Consider the following 17,512-nt stretch of genomic DNA (forward strand, 5'->3'; position numbering starts at 1 on the left):
CGAACCCAGGTCCTTGGCGCTGTGAGGCAGCAGTGCTGACCACTGAGCCACCGTGCCGCCCTCTGTGGTCAGTTTTATTCCAACTCACATCATCAACTCTAACCTCGTTGATTACTTGTTGCCCATGTGTATGAAATGTTGGCCACCCATTATCCTTTAATTAATGTATAACCATCATTTGTTTCCAAGTTCCATTTGGCCTCAAGCATCCCTGCCAGACCCTCCTTGACAGTAACATTTGGATGGATATTTTCTTTTCACATATTTCATCATACCATCTTGTATTTCCATCTCTCTAACATCACTCAACTCCACCCTTGCCTTAACTTCTCTGTTGTTGAAATGTCATCCATGCTTTTATTACCTCTAGACCAGACTGACCTAATGCATTCATTGTTTCTCTCCTGTACTCTACCTTGCTGCAGACTTGACGTCATGCTAAGGGCTGTTGCCAATGTTCTTACTAAGTTCCTGTTGCCCAAACATTTGCAAACTCACACTGGCTCCTTAAAAATTATTATTTACTCAGACTCAAACAGACTGGGCATACAGCATTAAAGACCATGTGTAGGCAGGTGGAGTTAGTTTAGAATGGCATCATAGTCAGGATAGACATGGTGGGCCGAAGGGCCTGTTCCTGTGCTGCACTATTGTATGTTCTGTCTCCATCAAGTGGAAGTCCTTGTACATTGTACACCTTCTTGTACAATTGCTGACTCCATCATTTAATTAGACTATGGCTCATGGAACACTTCAATGCCTTCATCCCACACTATACCAGAACTCTATACCATTGGTCATCAAAAAAATTAACAACTTCTACTTCAAACATACTCAAAGACTAAGCCTCCCAAACCCCATGTGGAAGACAATTTCAAAAATTCACCACCCTTTGAGTAAAAAGATTTCTCTTGATCTCAGTCCAAAGTGGCATCCCCCTGATTTTAAACTGTGCTACTTGATCCTAGACTCTCCAACCACGTTGAATATCTTATTTGCATCTACCCTGTCCATCTCTTTCAGCATTTTGTAAGTTTCAATGACAACACCACTCATTCTTCAAAACTCTCGAGAAACTCCAGTTCAATTTGCTCAATCTCGCTTCATTGTACAGGGCGGTCAGCCTCAGAACAAGTCAGGTGAGCCTTTATTGGACTCCCCTCCCTTTAATATCCCTTTAATATTTGACAAATGAGGTCAAAACAGCACACAGTACTTTAGATGTGGTCTAAGTAAGCTCCTATAAAATTCAAGAAATATTTCACTACTCCTGAACTCAAATCTGCTTACAACAATGGTTTACATCCCCATCATCCTTCCTAACAGCTTGCTGCACTTGCACGTTAAGCTTCAGGTGACTTTTCAACAAGGATATCCAAGGCCCTTTCCATGTCTACACTTTCCAACCTCTCCCAGTTTAGGAAATATTCTGCACATCTGCTATTCCTAACAAAGTGGATAACCTCACATTTTTCCACAACATATTCCATCTGCCATCTGCACACTCAATTACAAAGCCTTTCAGATTCCTCCTGAAAACATAATACATCTTCCGCACATCACTGCTTAGCTTGGTCTCTCCTGTAAATTTGTAAATATATTAGTTGGTTCCTGCTGTGCAAATTGTCGATATATATGTGAACAGCTAGGGCCCAAATACTGAACCTTGTGGTATACCTCTATTCACAGCCCGCCAATGCCTGTTTTCACCTCTAAGACAATCCTGAATCCATCCCAGTGCATTCACTCCTCAACCATATGTAATAATTTTTCTCAACAGCCTCTGGGGGACCTTCTTAAAAGCCTTCTGAACATCCAAATATACAACATCCATCAATTCTTCTTTATCAATTCTGTTTGTGACATCCTCAAACACTCCAAAAAGTTTGTCGAATATCATTTTCTATGCTCGAATCCATGCTGACAATGCCCAATCAGATCACTGTTACACAAGTATCCAATTGTCACATCGTTTCCGTTAGATTCTAGCATGTCCCCAGTAACTAATGAAAAGGCTGATGGACAACATTCCAGCAATAATACTGAAAGCCAGCGCACAACTACTTACTTTGTTTACTGTCAAAAATCTTCCAATGAAAACTAGATCCCTTTACACACTGGGGTACACTCTCACTGTTTTAAAGGAAATCACCAGACAGACAGAAGTATCTCTCAGCTAATCATTCAGACACACAGACCAAAACCCACATGGTGCTGGGTTGAATTTGATCTCAAAAAATAAATGACATTAAAATACAGATAAATTACTGATATCACATCACACTGTACTGTTGGACCTATACTCATTCTAGCAGTTGGAGATAATTCTCCACACTCCTGATATGACTTACTGGACTGTATCTGGACTGATCTTATTTACCCTCAGCTCCACTTTCCTTCCTGCTCCTGCAATGTTCTGACTCCCCTATCCTGAAGTAAATCTACTTTTACCTTTATGAGATCAAATGGCTCAACATCCACAGCTGTCTGGGACAAAGCATTCTGAAGATTCATGACCCTCAAAGAAAAGAAAGAATGACTTCCAAGTTCCCACAAGAGGGCATCCATCCCTCATTGTCTAACCTCTGCATAATTGTACATCTTTCAATCAGATCTTGAAGAATGGGTAAATCATCAGCAAAAAATTAAACACAAATAAATATAAAATTGCACAATGTGGTAGGAAGAAGAAGAAAGTCACTAAATCAGAGGTGCAGTTTGAAGGTGTGGTAGAGGAACAAAGGTATCTTTGACAACATATAAATCTCTCTTGAAAGCAGCACCACAGGATGGCAAGCCCATGAGAAATCAAACCAAGAAACAGGCTTTCTTTCAAGTGATTTAAAAATTGACAAGTAGGTAAGTTAATGTTTAAACTGTATCAAACCTTGGTTGCAACATGTTTAGTCTGACTGTGTGAAATTCTGATTGCCGTATTTTATAAAAGGAAAAGGGTGAATCTATGGGGATCTGAGCAATGTAGGCTATGGTGAGGTGTAGCAGAATCTGACAGTCAAGTGATCCTAGCACAGTAAGTCAAGGGCAGTCCAAACATTGCCACAGTTGGGATCATCTCCTCATAAGGGAGAGGATCCCAATGATAGACAACATGCAACATGTCTTGGCTCTTTCTGCCTTATTGTCAGCCATTTTGCTCCTGCAGAAAGAGAAAGGTAGGGAATATGGCATGTGGGGAGGTGTCCAGAACAAGTGAGTAAACAACACAGATCGTATGTGGGGTGAGTAATGCAGAAGTTGGGTTGGTCAGGGCAGATGGAAAAGACATTGCAGGCAATAGTGAGAGCAGTACAGCATGAGACTTGGTGACACGCGGGTACAGTAGCAGAGATAAAGTGAGTTTGATATATTGGACAAACATGGTGGCACTATTTGACTCTACAGTTCTGGCATTCCAGCTAACCTGGGTGGAACAGGCTGGTATAGTTCGGTATTGTAGCCTCCACTCCAGGTCCTGGAGGTAGAGGAAGTCCCACTTGTAGACCACCCATCTAGCACAGCTCCAGGGTTCTGCCTGCAAAGCAGGGCCCTGATTTTCCTGTCTGCCGTGTCTGATGCATGTCGGGAGCCACGCAGGGCAGTTTTGGATGCACAATAGACTCTTAAAGTTGGCACCTGCACCAGAGTTGATAATGAATCTGGCATCTCTGCTGAGTGGCAAGTTGTTTTGAGAAGAGCATATGGTAAAATGGAGTGGAAATTGGACATGATACACACAACAGGGGTGTGAACAGCAATTAATGCTGCATATTTGTGAAGATTCCATGACAAAAGCTGCTTGGATTCATGGCAACAATCATTCTTGCAAACTTGACGTGACTTGCACTTAGCCAAAAACCTTTAAGGTTCAACCCCTGAAGACATTGGACGGGATGGAGAGAAGATGTAAAACCATGATAGGATAAATGGGTGAGTATCGATGTCAGCAAGTAATTAACAGGCTGGGGCTCTTAACTCTGAACAAACAGAAAGCTGAGGGATGACCAAAGAAAGGTCATAATACTCTGAAAAGTTCTGACAACATGGATGTTTCCTCTTGCAGTGAAAAATACTAACATAGAATATTGATAAGAGATAGCAAGAAATTTTGTAGGGAATTCGGAAGAAGCTTCTTTACCCAAAGAGTAGTGAGGACGTGGAATTTGCTACCACAGGAAGCACTTGAAGTTAATTCAATTGATGTATTTAAGGAAATGTTGGATAAGTTCATGAGAGAGAGAAGGGACTAGGGGATTACAATGGTGGACGCAGATGAGCAAAGATTGGAGGAGGCTTCATTGGAGCATAAACACTCGTAGGAACAGGTCAAGCAACATGGTCCTTTTCTGTACTGTAGAAACTTTGTCGGTAACCATAAAGATCACTTCTCCTCCTAAACTTTACAAATTAAGATGCAAATTGCTCAACTTTTCCTCAATCTTAATTCTGTGAACCACGCAAGTGAATTTTCTCTGAGCTGCTGCCAAACCAGTTACACTGCTTCCCACCATTGCTTCATACCGAAGCAGCCCAAAATTGTATGCAATTCTCATGACGTGATTTCACCAATGTATCATACATTTGAAGCATGACTTTACTATTTTTATTCTCCATTCCTCTGACAATGAAAGGCAACATTGCATTTGCCTTCCTAATTACTTGCTGGTGTTGATACTAATTACTAGAAAAATGTACAACAAAACAAGAAGATTTATTTAAATGGTATTTCAAACACAAGATTTTTTTTTAGAAAACACTGGAAACCGTGTGTTATCGCTCATTTATTGCATGACGTAATCTTTTGAAAACAGTTTTTCTTGTATGCAAACAGCAAGTTCAGATGTCCAAGCTGTAAACCTATGCAATTTACTCAATTCACATCTCCACTGGGATTGTTCAGAGAGTCCCAGCACTGCTGATTTTGACAGTGGGTGAGAATAAAGTACTAAGATCTTTCAAAAATCTGCACATGCACTGCTTAAAACTTGTTCCTGATTTACAGCATCTGCAGTTTTTTTGTTTTTGTTCTGCTTAAAACTTGCTCTCTTTTCTTGGAATAATACAAAAAGAAAACCAACAACACACTGCATGGTGGCAATTTAAAGATGACTTCAGGCAGTATAAGGAAATAGTCAAGTCTACTCGTTCACTGTCTCTGAAACTTTTCAAAACAGTCACTATATCATGTCACATAAATAGCACGTGGGGGTTTGTTTGAAAGCAGTCTATGTACTGTCTTATTAATCAAACTTAACTTACACTTAGTATTTTTTTAATTTATTCATGGGACATGGGGGCTTGGTGGTTGGCCAGCATTTATCGTCCAACCCTAGCTGCCCATCAGAAAGTGGCGGTGTGACGATGCTGTAGCTTTGAGAGGTCATTTTATCCTATTCTTTTTTTAAACACGAGGTTTTAAGGCAGAGGTGATGAGCTGTCGAGGTGGAAAGCCAGTAAACATTGTGTGAGGCCTTGATGGTTTTTATTTTAAAAAGGCTTGGGCAACAGAAGCAGCCTTGAAGGGATGTGGTCAACTCCCACAGAACCAGGGTCTTCAGTTTAGCTTTCAGCAGAAGCTGATGGTATTGTGAAAAGCTGCCACATTTCTCTATGCTACAGCTGAAAGCTGCAGTTCTCTCTCTCAGAATTGTCTTTTGATGTTCTTTCCTCCTCGATTGGAGAACTGCATGTGGAGACAATCTATTTTCTGATTTTGCCTTTTGCCAAGAGTGTGTTTATGGAACATTGCTGTATTGGAACAGTTACTTAATAGTAGTTAGTGTATTTATTGTTCCATTAAGTTTTCCCATAGAATTAAGTCATTCCAAGTTCTTCTTTTTATTTTGTTTTAACTACAGTGTTTGAATAAACTGAGCTTTGCTTAACATCGAGCAGTTTGACCAATCGAATTACCTCTGGAACACAGTACCTCATATTTACCTTTAAAATAAGAACAAGTTAGGGTCTAGGTAACCTCATCATATTTTTACAGGGTCTGGCCTGGTCCATAACAGTCGTGAGCTGCCTTCCTGAACCGCCGCAGTTCATATGCTGTAGGTTAACCTAAAATGCCCTTCGGGAGGGAATTCCAGGATTTTGACCCAGCGACAGTGAAGGAACGGGGATATATTTCCAAGTCAGGATGGTAAGTCACTTAGAGGAGAACTTGCAGGTGGTGGTGTTCCCATGTATCTGCTGCCCTTGTCATTCTAGATGGAACCAGTCATGGTTTTAGAAAGTGCTGTCTAAAAATCTGTGGTGAAATTCTGCAGTGCATCTTGTAGATGGTATACACCGCTGTTACTTAGCATCGGTGGTGGAAGGAGTGGATGTTTGTGGGTGTGGTGCCAATTAAGTGAGCTGCTTCGTCCTGGATGGTGTCAAGCTTCTTGAGTGTTGTTGGAGCTGCACCCATCCAGGCAAGTGGGGAGTGTTCCATCACACTCCTGACGTATGCCCTGTATGAACAGGCTTTGGGGAGTCAGGAGGGGAGTTACCAGCTGCAATATTCGTAGCCTCTGACCTACTTTTGTTGCCACTGTATTTATGTGGCAGTTCCAGTTGAGCTTCTAGTCAATGGTAACCCCAAGAATGTTGACAGTGGATGATTCATTGACGGTAACACTACTGAATGCCAAGGGTGGGGGTTAGATTGTTTATTAACGGAGACGGTCATTGCCTCACATTTGTGCGGCGCAAATGTTACTTGCCACTTGTTCAACATTTTGCAATCACTGTTGAACATCCTCACTTCTCATCTTATGTTAGAGGCTAGGTCATTGCTGAAGCAATTGAAGATAGTTGGGTCAAGGACACTAGCCTGAGCAACTCCTACAGAGATGTCCTGGAGCTGAGACGACTGACCTCCAAGAACTACAATCATCTGTCTATGTGTCAGGTATCACTCCAAACAGTGGAGAGTTTGCCATCTGATACCCATTGATACCAGTTCTGCTAGGGTTCCTTGATGCCACACTCAGTCAAATCAGGCCTTGATGTCAAGGGCTGTCACTCTCCCTCACCTCTAGAATTCAGCTCCTTTGTCTAAGTTTGAATGAAAGCTATGATGAGGTCAGGAAATAAGTGGCCCTGGTGGAACCCAAACTTGGCATCAGTGAGCAGGTTATTGCTGAGAAGGGGCTGCTTGACACACTACTGTTGACATTGTACATTACGTGCCTGATGATCGAGTGGAGATGGATGGGGCAGTAATTGGCCAGGCTGGAATTGTCTTGCTTTTTTGTGTACAGGACACGCCTGGGCAATTTTCCACATTGTCAGTTAGATGCCAGTGTTGTAATGATACTGGGAAAGCTTGGTGAGGGGCGTGGCTAGTTCTAGAACACAAACCATCAGTACCCCTGCTGGAATGTTGTCAGGGTCCATTGCCGTTGCACTATCCTGTGTCTCCAACTGTGGAGTGAATCAATTTGGCTGAAGACTGGTATCGAAAATGCTGGGGACCACTGGAGGAGGCCGAGGTGGCTCATCCACTCAGCATTGCTGTCTGAAGATTGCTGCGAATGCTTCAGCCTTATCTTTTGCACTAATGTGTTGGGCTCTTCCACCATTGAAGAATGGGATATTGGTGGAGCCTCCTCCTCCAATGGAGTTGTTTAATTGTTCACCAACATTCACGACTCTTCAATCAGTAAATTACAGGAGATCGTAGGATTATATAAAGTCATAGAGATGTACAGCACAGAAAAAGACCCTTTGGTCCAATTCATTGATGCTAACCAAATATTCCAAATTAATTTTGTCCCATTTGCCAGGATTTGACCCATACCATCGAAACCTTTCCTATTCATGTACCCATCCAGACGCGTTTTAAATGTTGTAATTGTACTAGCCTCCACCACTTCCTCTGGTAGTTCATTCTATACACACACCACCCTCTGCGTAAAAAAGTTGCCTTTCCCTTCTCAACTTAAATCTATGCCCTCTAGTTTTGGACTCGTCCACCCCAAGTAAAAACCTGTGTCCCTCGTGATTTTGTAAACCACTTCAAGGTTACCTTGCATGGCACTGCAGGAAAAATACCCCCAGCCTCTCCCTATCGCTCCAACCCCAAGCGATATCCTTGTAAATCTTTTCTGCATCCTTTCAAATTTAACAACATCCTTCCTGTAGCAGGGAGATATTCCAAAAGTGGCCGAACCAATGTCCTGTACAGCCGCAACATGACCTTCCAACTCCTATACTGAAAGCACTGACCAATAACTGCCAAACGCCTTCTTCACTGTCCTATCTATCTGCAACTCCACTTTCAAGGAACTATGAACCTACACTGCAAGGTCTCTTTGTTCAGCAACATTCTCCAGGACCTTACCATTAACTAAACAAGTCCTGCCCTGACTTGCTTTTCCAAAATCCAGCACCTCACCAAGCTCCATCTGCCACTCCTCAGCCCATTGGCCCATGTGATCAAGGTTCCATTGTACTGAGGTAACCTTTTTCGCTGTTCACTACATCTCCAATTTTGTTCTCATCCACAAACTTACTAATCATACCTCCAACGTTCACTTCCAAATCATTTATGTAAATGACAGAAAGCAGTGGATCCAGCACCGATCCTTGCGGCACACGACTGGTCACAGGCCTCCAGTCTGAAAACCAACCTTCCACCACCGCTGTCTCCAACCTTTGAGCGAGTTCTGGATCCAAATGGCTAGTTCTCCCTGCATTCCATGTGATCTAAACTCGTTAACCAGTCTACCATGAGGAACCTTGTCAAAAACCTTATTGAAGTCCATATAGATCATGTCCACTGCTCTGCCTTCATCAATCCTCTTTGTTACTTCTTCAAAAAACTCAATCGAGTTAGTGAGACACAATTTCCCTCACACAAAGCCATGTTGACTATCCCTAATCAGTCCTAGCCTTTCCAAATAACATGTAAACCCTGTCCCCAGCACTGTGTCAAGTTCATTGGTCTACAGTTCCCTGGCTTTTCCCTACCACCTTTCTTAAATAGTGGCACCACGTTAGCCAACCTCCAAGTCTTCTGACACCTCACCTGCGGTTATCTATGGTACAAGTATCTCAGCAAGGGGCCCAGCAATCTCTTCCCTAGTTTTCCACAAAGCTCTTGGGTATACCTGATGAGGTCCCAGGGATAGATCCACCTTTATGCGTTTTAAGAGATCCAGCACCTCCTCTGTAACATGGGCATTTTTCAAGATATTGCAATGTATTTCCCCACATTCTCTATCTTCCAAATCCTTTTCACAGTAAACAGTGATGTAAAATACTTGGTTAGTATCTCCCCCATCCCCTATGGTTCCACACATAGGTGGCCTTGCTGATGTTTAAGGGGCCCTATTCTCTCCTTAGTTCCTGTTTTTCCCTTTATGTACTAATAGAATATCTTTGGATTATTTTTAAACTGTATTTGCCAAAGCTATCTCATGTCCCCTTTTTGCCCTTCGGATTTCCCTCTTACCTATATTTCCACTGCCTTTATACTCTTCTAGGGATTCACTGTATCTCTGCTGTCTATACATGACATATGCTTCCTTCTTATTCTTGACCAAAAGCTCAATTTCTGTAGTCCTCAAGCATTCCCTATCCCTACCAGCCTTGCCCTTCAACCTAACAGGAAAATACTGTCTCTGGACTCTCGTTATCTCATTTTTGAATTAAATCATACTTACTCATTTCTCTTCATGTGAACAATGTGCTCACGGCCTTCCACCTGAATGGAATATGACAGTCTGCCCTGAGGCATTCAGCACAAGAAAGAGAAAAGTGATTAGCAAAACCTTTTGGAGTAATTAAAATAATTTATTGGCAAACAAGATGCGATCAATTACTTCTACAAACTAAGAAATAAAATAAAAACTTTCAGACAACATATTTTCCATGAATAATATAGGTACAGTGAAACCTCTTACTTGGACATATGAAATCCAGGAATTGCTCATCAGGGGTAGTTACAATATTGACATTTTAAAATGGACTGGTATTTTGACTTCCAACATTGTTCACTTGCTAAGTAACTGACCTCCTAACAGTATTGTAAAGGATGGTCCCTTTAAAAATCAATCACTACATGGTCCAAAGATAATAGCTTGAAGCTGATCCACTCTGAAGCAAATATTTAATGGTGATGTTGTCATAAGGTGTGGATTTGAGTCTCAGCTCTGATAATGAGCAAAGCAGAGTAAGCTTAGGGAACAGAGGCCGTCGAGCCTCTGGATAAAAGCGCAAACAGTGGGGCCTGACTCAAGCTCACTTGGAGCTGCAGCAGGAACAGACCAGAGCAGAGTAAACCTGAATCCAGAGGAGGAACTCACGAAGTGATGTCGCAATTAAAAAAGTGACAAGACACAAGTGGATTATCTGATTAGCAACCAGCTTTAGGGAGAGTAGGGAGAGTGTCAAGTCTTTCTTTGTAGTTTGTTCAGAACAGAGAGATGCAGAGAGAGAGAAGTCTGATTTGGTGAGTAGTTAAGGTTAAATAATTGCTTCCGAGTTTATCGTATGTTGATGAGGTTCACAATGTCAGAAGAATCTGGCTACATGGAATGTTCCTGTGCAATATGTGGGAATTCAGCTACCGTTCCAGTGTTATGGTGACGACATCTACAGGAGATAACAAGGTGTAGAGCTGGATGAACACAGCAGGCCAAGCAGCATCAGAGGAGCAGGAAAGCTGACGTTTCGGGTCTGGACCCTTCTTCAGAAGTGGGGGAGGGCAAGGGGATTCAGAAATAAAGAGAGAGAGAGGGGAAGGCGGATGGAAGGTGAATAAAGGAGCAGATAGGTGGAGAGGAGACAGACAGGTCAAGGAGGTGGGGATGGAGCCAGTAAAGGTGAGTGTAGGTGGAGAGTTAGAATGGGGGTTGGTCAGTCAAGGGAAGATGGACAGGTCAAGGGGGCGGGGACAAGGCTGGTAGGTAGGACGTGGGGGTGGGGGTTGAGGTGGGAGGAGTGGATAGGTGGGAGAAAAGACGGACAGGTCAAGGGGGCGGGGACGAGCTGGGCTGGTTTTGGGATGCAGTAGGGGGAGAGGAGATTTTGAAGCTTGTGAAGTGTACATTGAAACCATTGGGCTGCAGGGTTCCCAAGCGAAATATGAGGTTCCGTTCTTGCAACCTTCAGGTGGTATCGTAGTAGCACTGGAGGAGGCTCAGGATAGACATGTCGGCCAAGGAGTTGCGGGGGTGGGGGGGGTGGTGGTTTGAAGTGGTCCGCGACTGGGAGGTGCAGTCGTTTGTCGCGAACTGAGCGTAGGTGTTCCACAAAGCAGTCTCCAAGTCTCCGCTTGGTTTCCCCGATGTAGAGGAGGCCACATTGGGAACAGCACATATAGTATACCACATTAGCAGATGTGCAGGTGAACATCTGTTTGATGTGTAAGGAGGTGTAGGGGCAGATATAGCACTTCCTGCGATTGCAGGGAAAAGTGCCGGGGGTGGTGGGGCTGGTGGGGAGTGTGGAGCGGACAAGGGGGTCACGAAAGGAGCGGTCCCTCCAGAAGGCAGATAAGGGTGGGGGGGGGGGGGGAGATTCCTTGGTGGTGGGGGGGGATTGCAGGTGGCGGAAGTAGCGGAGGATGATGCATTGAATCCAGAGGTTGGTGGGGTGGTACGTGAGGACGAGGGGGATTCTGTTTTTGTTGTTATTGCGGGGAGGGGGTGTGAGAGATGAGTTGCGGGAAATGCGAGAGATGCAGTCAAGGGCGTTTTCAACCACCGTGGAGGAGAAATTGCGGTCCTTGAAAAACGAGGGCATCTGGGATGTCCGGGAGTGGAACGCCTCATCTCGGGAGCAGATGCGGCAGAGGCGAAGGAATTAGGAATAGGGAATGGCATTCTTGCAGGAAGGTGGGTGACAGGAGGTGTATTCTAGGTAGCTGTGGGAGTCGGTAGGCTTGAAATAGATATCGGTTTCCAGGTGGTTGCCAGAGATGGAAACAGAGAGGTCCAGGAAGGAGAGAGAGAGAGGTATCGGAGATGGTCCAGGTGAACTTAAGGTTGGGGTGGAAGGTGTTAGTGAAGTGGATGAACTGTTCGAGCTCCTCGTGGGAGCACAAGGTGGCACCAATACAGTGATCTATATAACGGAGGAAGAGGTGGGGGATGGGGCCAGTGTAGCTGCGGAAGAGGGATTGTTCCAAGTAACCTACAAAGAGGCAGGCATAGCTTGGCCCCATGCGGGTACCTATGGCTACCCCATTTGTCTGTAGGAAGTGGGAGGAATTGAAGGAGAAGTTGTTAAGGGTGAGGACGAGTTCAGCTAAGCAGATAAGGGTGTCAGTGGAGGGGGAACTGATCGGGCCTGCGGGACAGGAAGAAGCGGAGGGCCTTTAGGCCATCTGCATGGGGAATGCAAGTATATAGGGACTGGATGTTCATGGTAAAGATGAAGCGTTGGGGACCAGGGAATTGGAAGTTCTGGAGGAGGTGGAGGGCGTGGGTGGTGTCACGGATGTACATAGGGAGTTCCTGGACCAAGGGGGAGAAAATGGAGTGGAGATAAGTGGAGATAAGTTCAGTGGGGCAGGAGCAGGCAGAGACCCTCTTCCCTCGATGTCTACGGGAAGTGTTTTCAGCTGCAGCTCTGTTTAGCCACATGGAGTGGCTGGAGTTATGGATGGACTCATTATGGAGCAGCCATGATGTATAGGACATTATGCACATTTAATGAGCTGGTCACATCACAAGTAAGGGCTGTGCAGGCAAAAATATTTGGGTGACTAGCAGGAAAACTAGTAAGCATGGACAGGCAGTGCAGGAGTCCCTATGGCCAGTTCTCTCTCAAATAGATCGTGTGTTTTGGATACTGTTGGAGAGGGAAGCAGCAGCAAGAAAGTTTGTGGCACCACAGTTAGCTTTGCTGCAGGAAAAGGACAAGGGAGAGAACTTTTGTGATAGGAGACTCAATTGTGAAGGGAGCTGACAGGAGGTTCTGAGGCAGCAAATGAGAATCTTGAATGGTATGTTACCTCCCTGGTGCTGGGGTTGGATATGTCTCAGAGTGCCTGCAGGGCATTCTGAAGAGGGAGGGTGTACAGCCAGCTGTTGTGGTACATGTCGGTGCTGACAATATAGGTAAAAAAAGAGAAATGAGGTTTTGCAGCGGAAATTTAGGGAGCAAAGTCATAGATTAAAGAGGAAGACTACTAAGGTGGGCATGTCCAGAATACTTCCAGTGCCACATGCTTCTGATGTAGGAATAGGAAAAACAAACAAACAGTCAGGTGGCCACGTGGCAAAAGGGAAGATACAGGAGGGAGGGCTCTAGATTTTTGGATCAGTGGGACAGTTTCTAGGGTAGCTGGGACCTGTACAAGTTGCACCTGAACCAGAATGAGTGCAGTATCCTTGCTGGAAGGTTGAGTCATGCATTTGGGGCGGTTTTACACGGATTGGCCAGAGGATAGGGCACAGAACAGATGGAACGCCAGGAGCAAAACCCAAACAGATGTGGAAGGAATGCTGAGAAAGCTGGAGAAGACATGGGCAGGATAAGGCGCATGGGAGATCTGGAAAGCTAAACTGTATCTATTTTAATCTAAGCTGCTTGACTGGTAAGATAGATGAACATACAGCATTGATCAGCATGTAGGAATATCATACTGTTGCAATCACTGAGACATAGTTGGAGGTAGAACAGAACAGCAGCTCAACATTCCAAGGTGTAGAAGTTTCAGGTACAATAGTGGGGGATGTAAGGTGACGGTGTTGTATTGTTGATAAAGGAAACTATCACTGCAGTAATGGGGACACCTTGGAGATGCGTATGAAATGATGCCATCTGGTTAGAGCTTAGAAAGAAAAAAGGGGCAATTACCCTGCTGGGGTTTTCCTACAGGTCTCCTAACAGTCAGAAAGAGATAGAGGAGCAGACATGTAAGCAAATCACACAAAAAGTGTGAGAGAAACAGAAATAGTAATGAGGTACTTCAACTTTCAGAATATTAATTGGTAACTCGTGTGAAAGGGTCAGATGGGGTGGACTTTGTAAAGTGCACCCAGGAGAGTTTTTTGTGCCAGTATGTAGATAGTCCTATTAGAGATGGGGCAGTGCTAGACCTCATCCAGGGAAATTAAGCCAGTCAAGTGGTCAAAGTTTCAGTGGACGAACATTTCAGGGATAGTGACTATAACTCTTAAGTATCAGTCATTATGGAAAGGGATATGGATAATATATCAATCAAGTGTCTAAATTGGGGGATGACTGATTTCAATATATAGCAAATATAGGCTGGCAGCTGCTACTTACAGGTAAGCCCATATTTGTAAAGTGGAATTATTAAAAAAGTAGGACAGTAAGAATTCAGGACCAGCGCGTTTCTCTAAGAGTAAAGGTCAAGAACAGCATGTCCAGGGAACCCTGGATGTCACAAGTTTGATAACGAAAAAGGAAGCATACATCAGATACAGTGCATTAAAAACAGGAAGGCCTTTTGAAGTATAGGCAGTGTAGCAGGTTGCTTAAAAAGTAAATTAGGAGGGCATAGAGGGGCCACAAAATATCTTTCACAGACAGGATCAGGAAAACTCCGAGGCTTTTTAATCAGTATATTAAGAATAAAAGAATCACCAGGCAAGGGTGGAACCTATAAGAGACTGAAAGGGGCAACCTGTGCATGAAGCCAGTGAACGTGGATGAGGTCTTAAATGAAGACTTCTCATCCATGTTCACATGAGAAAGACATTATAGCTGGGGGTTTCATTTGGGATGCCTTCGAAAACACATTAAGATTAATAAGGAGGAGGATTAATTGGAGGTTTTAGTAGGCATACAGGTGCATCAATCCCAAGGGTTTGATGACATGTATCCCATGCTGCAATGGAAGGCAAGAGAGTAGATTGCTGGAGCCCTGGCAGAGACATTTATTTCTTTGCTTGGCAACAGGAGAAGAATAATATTCGTGGAGGTTAGCTCATGTGGCTCTTTTGTTCAAGACGGGCAGCAGGGATAAGCCAAGCAATTACAGACCAGTTAGCTGGAGGTCAGTGGCAGGGAAATGATTGGCAAAAAATTCTGAAGGACAGGATTAATCAATACTTGTATAGTCAGCATTGATTTGTTAGAGGGAGATCCTGTCTAATTAATTTAATTGAGATCTTTAAAAAAAGTTATGAAATACATTGCAAAGAGTAGTGCAAGTGATGTGGTTTACATGGACTTCATTAAAGCCTTTGGGGGTGATAAGTGGTCATTTGCGCATGTTTTCCGTGTTTTTGTAAATATTCACAACTATGTACCTATGCTGGCTATGATGCTTCTTTAATATTTACAATTCCTGTACACATGTTCATGAGTGGGAGTTTTTGAAATCAAGTAGGATAGGTGCTATGTGTGCAGTTAGGTGTGCTTGCTGTCCCTTTAAAGAGAGTGGGTCAGATGATCTGGAGCAGGAGCTTTGGGTGAGTCTTGGTTTGACTGTGTATCTGTAAAGATGTGTTCTAAATTGTTCCTGGTTCAAACTTACAGGCCTACCTCGTGGTCTATTTATAACTTATAAGTTGACCCAAAAATATCACAGTTTAATTTTACTCAGACATTCCTTGTATTGCTTCATTGACAAAGTCAAAAGTATAAGAGATCTTTTGAACAGATCACGTTGCTTTTTGCAATCACGGGGTACCATGTCATGACAGACTTTACAGTTTTAGTCAGCAAAGAGATGAGGAATCGTCTGGGTCACAATGCAATGTAACTGAAGAAAACACAGATTTATCATTTGAAATGCATTGTTGAAGGTTTACGCCAGAGGGACATGAATCTAAAACTGACTACATAGGATCAGCAAGTATACAAGAATTACTGAAATAACTCCACATAGGCCAGTATCCCATCACCAAGTCACCTTTCATTTACATGTGGAGAATCCTTGACCCTGATACAGCTCCCTCAGAGTCATCTCAGAGGGAACAGGATGTCTGACACTCCTGTTCTCATCTGTCAGCCAGGGCTTCCTGATTGGACCAGATTAACAGCCAACCATGGAACTCATATTCTACGAGGTCTTCCTGGTAGACCTCATTACAATCACTACATCCCAACCCCTCTGAGTCCAAGGACAGGGGCCTGTTTTCTTTTCATAGTTCCTCTTGGGTATCTTAGCACCACGTCAGGTTCCCAGGACTCTGCCTTGGATATGCACACTAGCTCGCCTCTTGTGCCCGAAGTGTCTTGCAAGAAATTTATTCTCCTCTTCAGACGGCAAAGGCATCGAGGCAGTGACATCTGCCATGCACACCTCAGATTCCGAGGTCTCTTCAACTCTAGATAGAGAGGGGGAACACATGTTCCGCCAGTCTTTCCAACTGTTCCAAGGAGCTGGGCACATTTTTCTCCCACCCCGTTTCTGAATTTGCAGCTTTCATATGGTCCACGTGCTTGTCCAGGACCATCACACCTCCCCCAACTTTAAGATTCACTGGACACGGCCTCGCATCAACCATGCCTATTACCAACACAGGGCCACTCCTGTGGTTTCAACACCAAACTTTGTCCCCTAAAATAAATTCTCTCTCTTGCTTAGCCGAGTCTTGTATCTAGCATTGGCATTCCCAATGCAGTTTCACCCTCCCCACCCAGGTCTGGGAAGATCAGATTTAATCTGGTGCGAAATCTTCTTCCCATTAACAACTCGGCTGGAACTATCCCTATAGTCGTATGAGGGGTGGTCCTGTGATCAAATAGGAATGGGGACAGTTCAGTATCTAGTGAAGCTGTAGGCTGTTTCTTTCAGCCTGACTTCAAAGTTTGGATTGCTCTTTCTGCCAGACCATTTGACGATGGATGGTAAGGAGCTGTCCTTATGTGTCGAATGCCATTTGACTTTGGGAAATACTCAAATTCCCATTATCTATTAACAACACTTCCAGAACTGTAATGCAAAAAATTCACGCAGTTTTTCTATTGTCATCTCCACGTTTGATTAATAAAATCTATGCTCATCCAACCACTCAGTGGGCGTCCATAATGACTAAGAACATTGAGCCCATAAAAGGACCTCGATAGTCAATGTGCAACTGATTCCAGGGTTTACCCGGCCATTCCCATGTATGTAGGGGAGCTACATGTAGGGCAGCAGTAATTTTTGTCCTTGTCGGCGCTCTGGGCACTGCCCCACCAATGCAATTATGCCTGTATCCAATCCGCGACCCCCCAGACATGAATGCTCACCCATATCTTCATTTTGGAAATCCCTGGATGACCCTGGTGGTGTTCAGCCAGTAACTGGAGGCCACCAACAATCACTCTTGCTCCCCATAATAAAATACCATCCTCTCTTGTGATCTGGCCTCTCCAGGTCCTAAAAGATTTCACATTTGGTTGTGCACTATTTGGTTTCTCCCATTATCACCAGCTGTTTCAGTTTTAGATCTTTTTGCATCCGATGTCTGATATTGTCATCTGTGACTGGAAGTTTGTCTAGAAAATTTAAAACCATTAAGGGTTCTTCCAGTGGCAGGACCACCGGTGGTGTATCTGCCATCGGAGGCAGCTCAGTGCATCCACATTCGCTACTTGGCCTCCCGGATGGTGT

General features: G+C 43.9%; 1 protein-coding gene across 1 annotated transcript in view; it reads right to left on the reverse strand.

Moving 5' to 3' along the window:
- Window positions 1-17,512, reverse strand: part of LOC109930709 (disintegrin and metalloproteinase domain-containing protein 9) — a 109,020-nt gene that overhangs the window by 55,076 nt on the left and 36,432 nt on the right. The window contains exon 3 of the mRNA XM_048618762.1: window positions 9,654-9,718. Within this exon, the coding sequence (XP_048474719.1) occupies window positions 9,654-9,718 (65 nt within the window). The remainder of the gene's footprint in view (window positions 1-9,653; window positions 9,719-17,512) is intronic.

Source organism: Rhincodon typus, chromosome 40, assembly GCF_021869965.1.
Source record: "Rhincodon typus isolate 14 chromosome 40, sRhiTyp1.1, whole genome shotgun sequence".
NCBI classification, from domain to species: Eukaryota; Metazoa; Chordata; class Chondrichthyes; order Orectolobiformes; family Rhincodontidae; genus Rhincodon; species Rhincodon typus.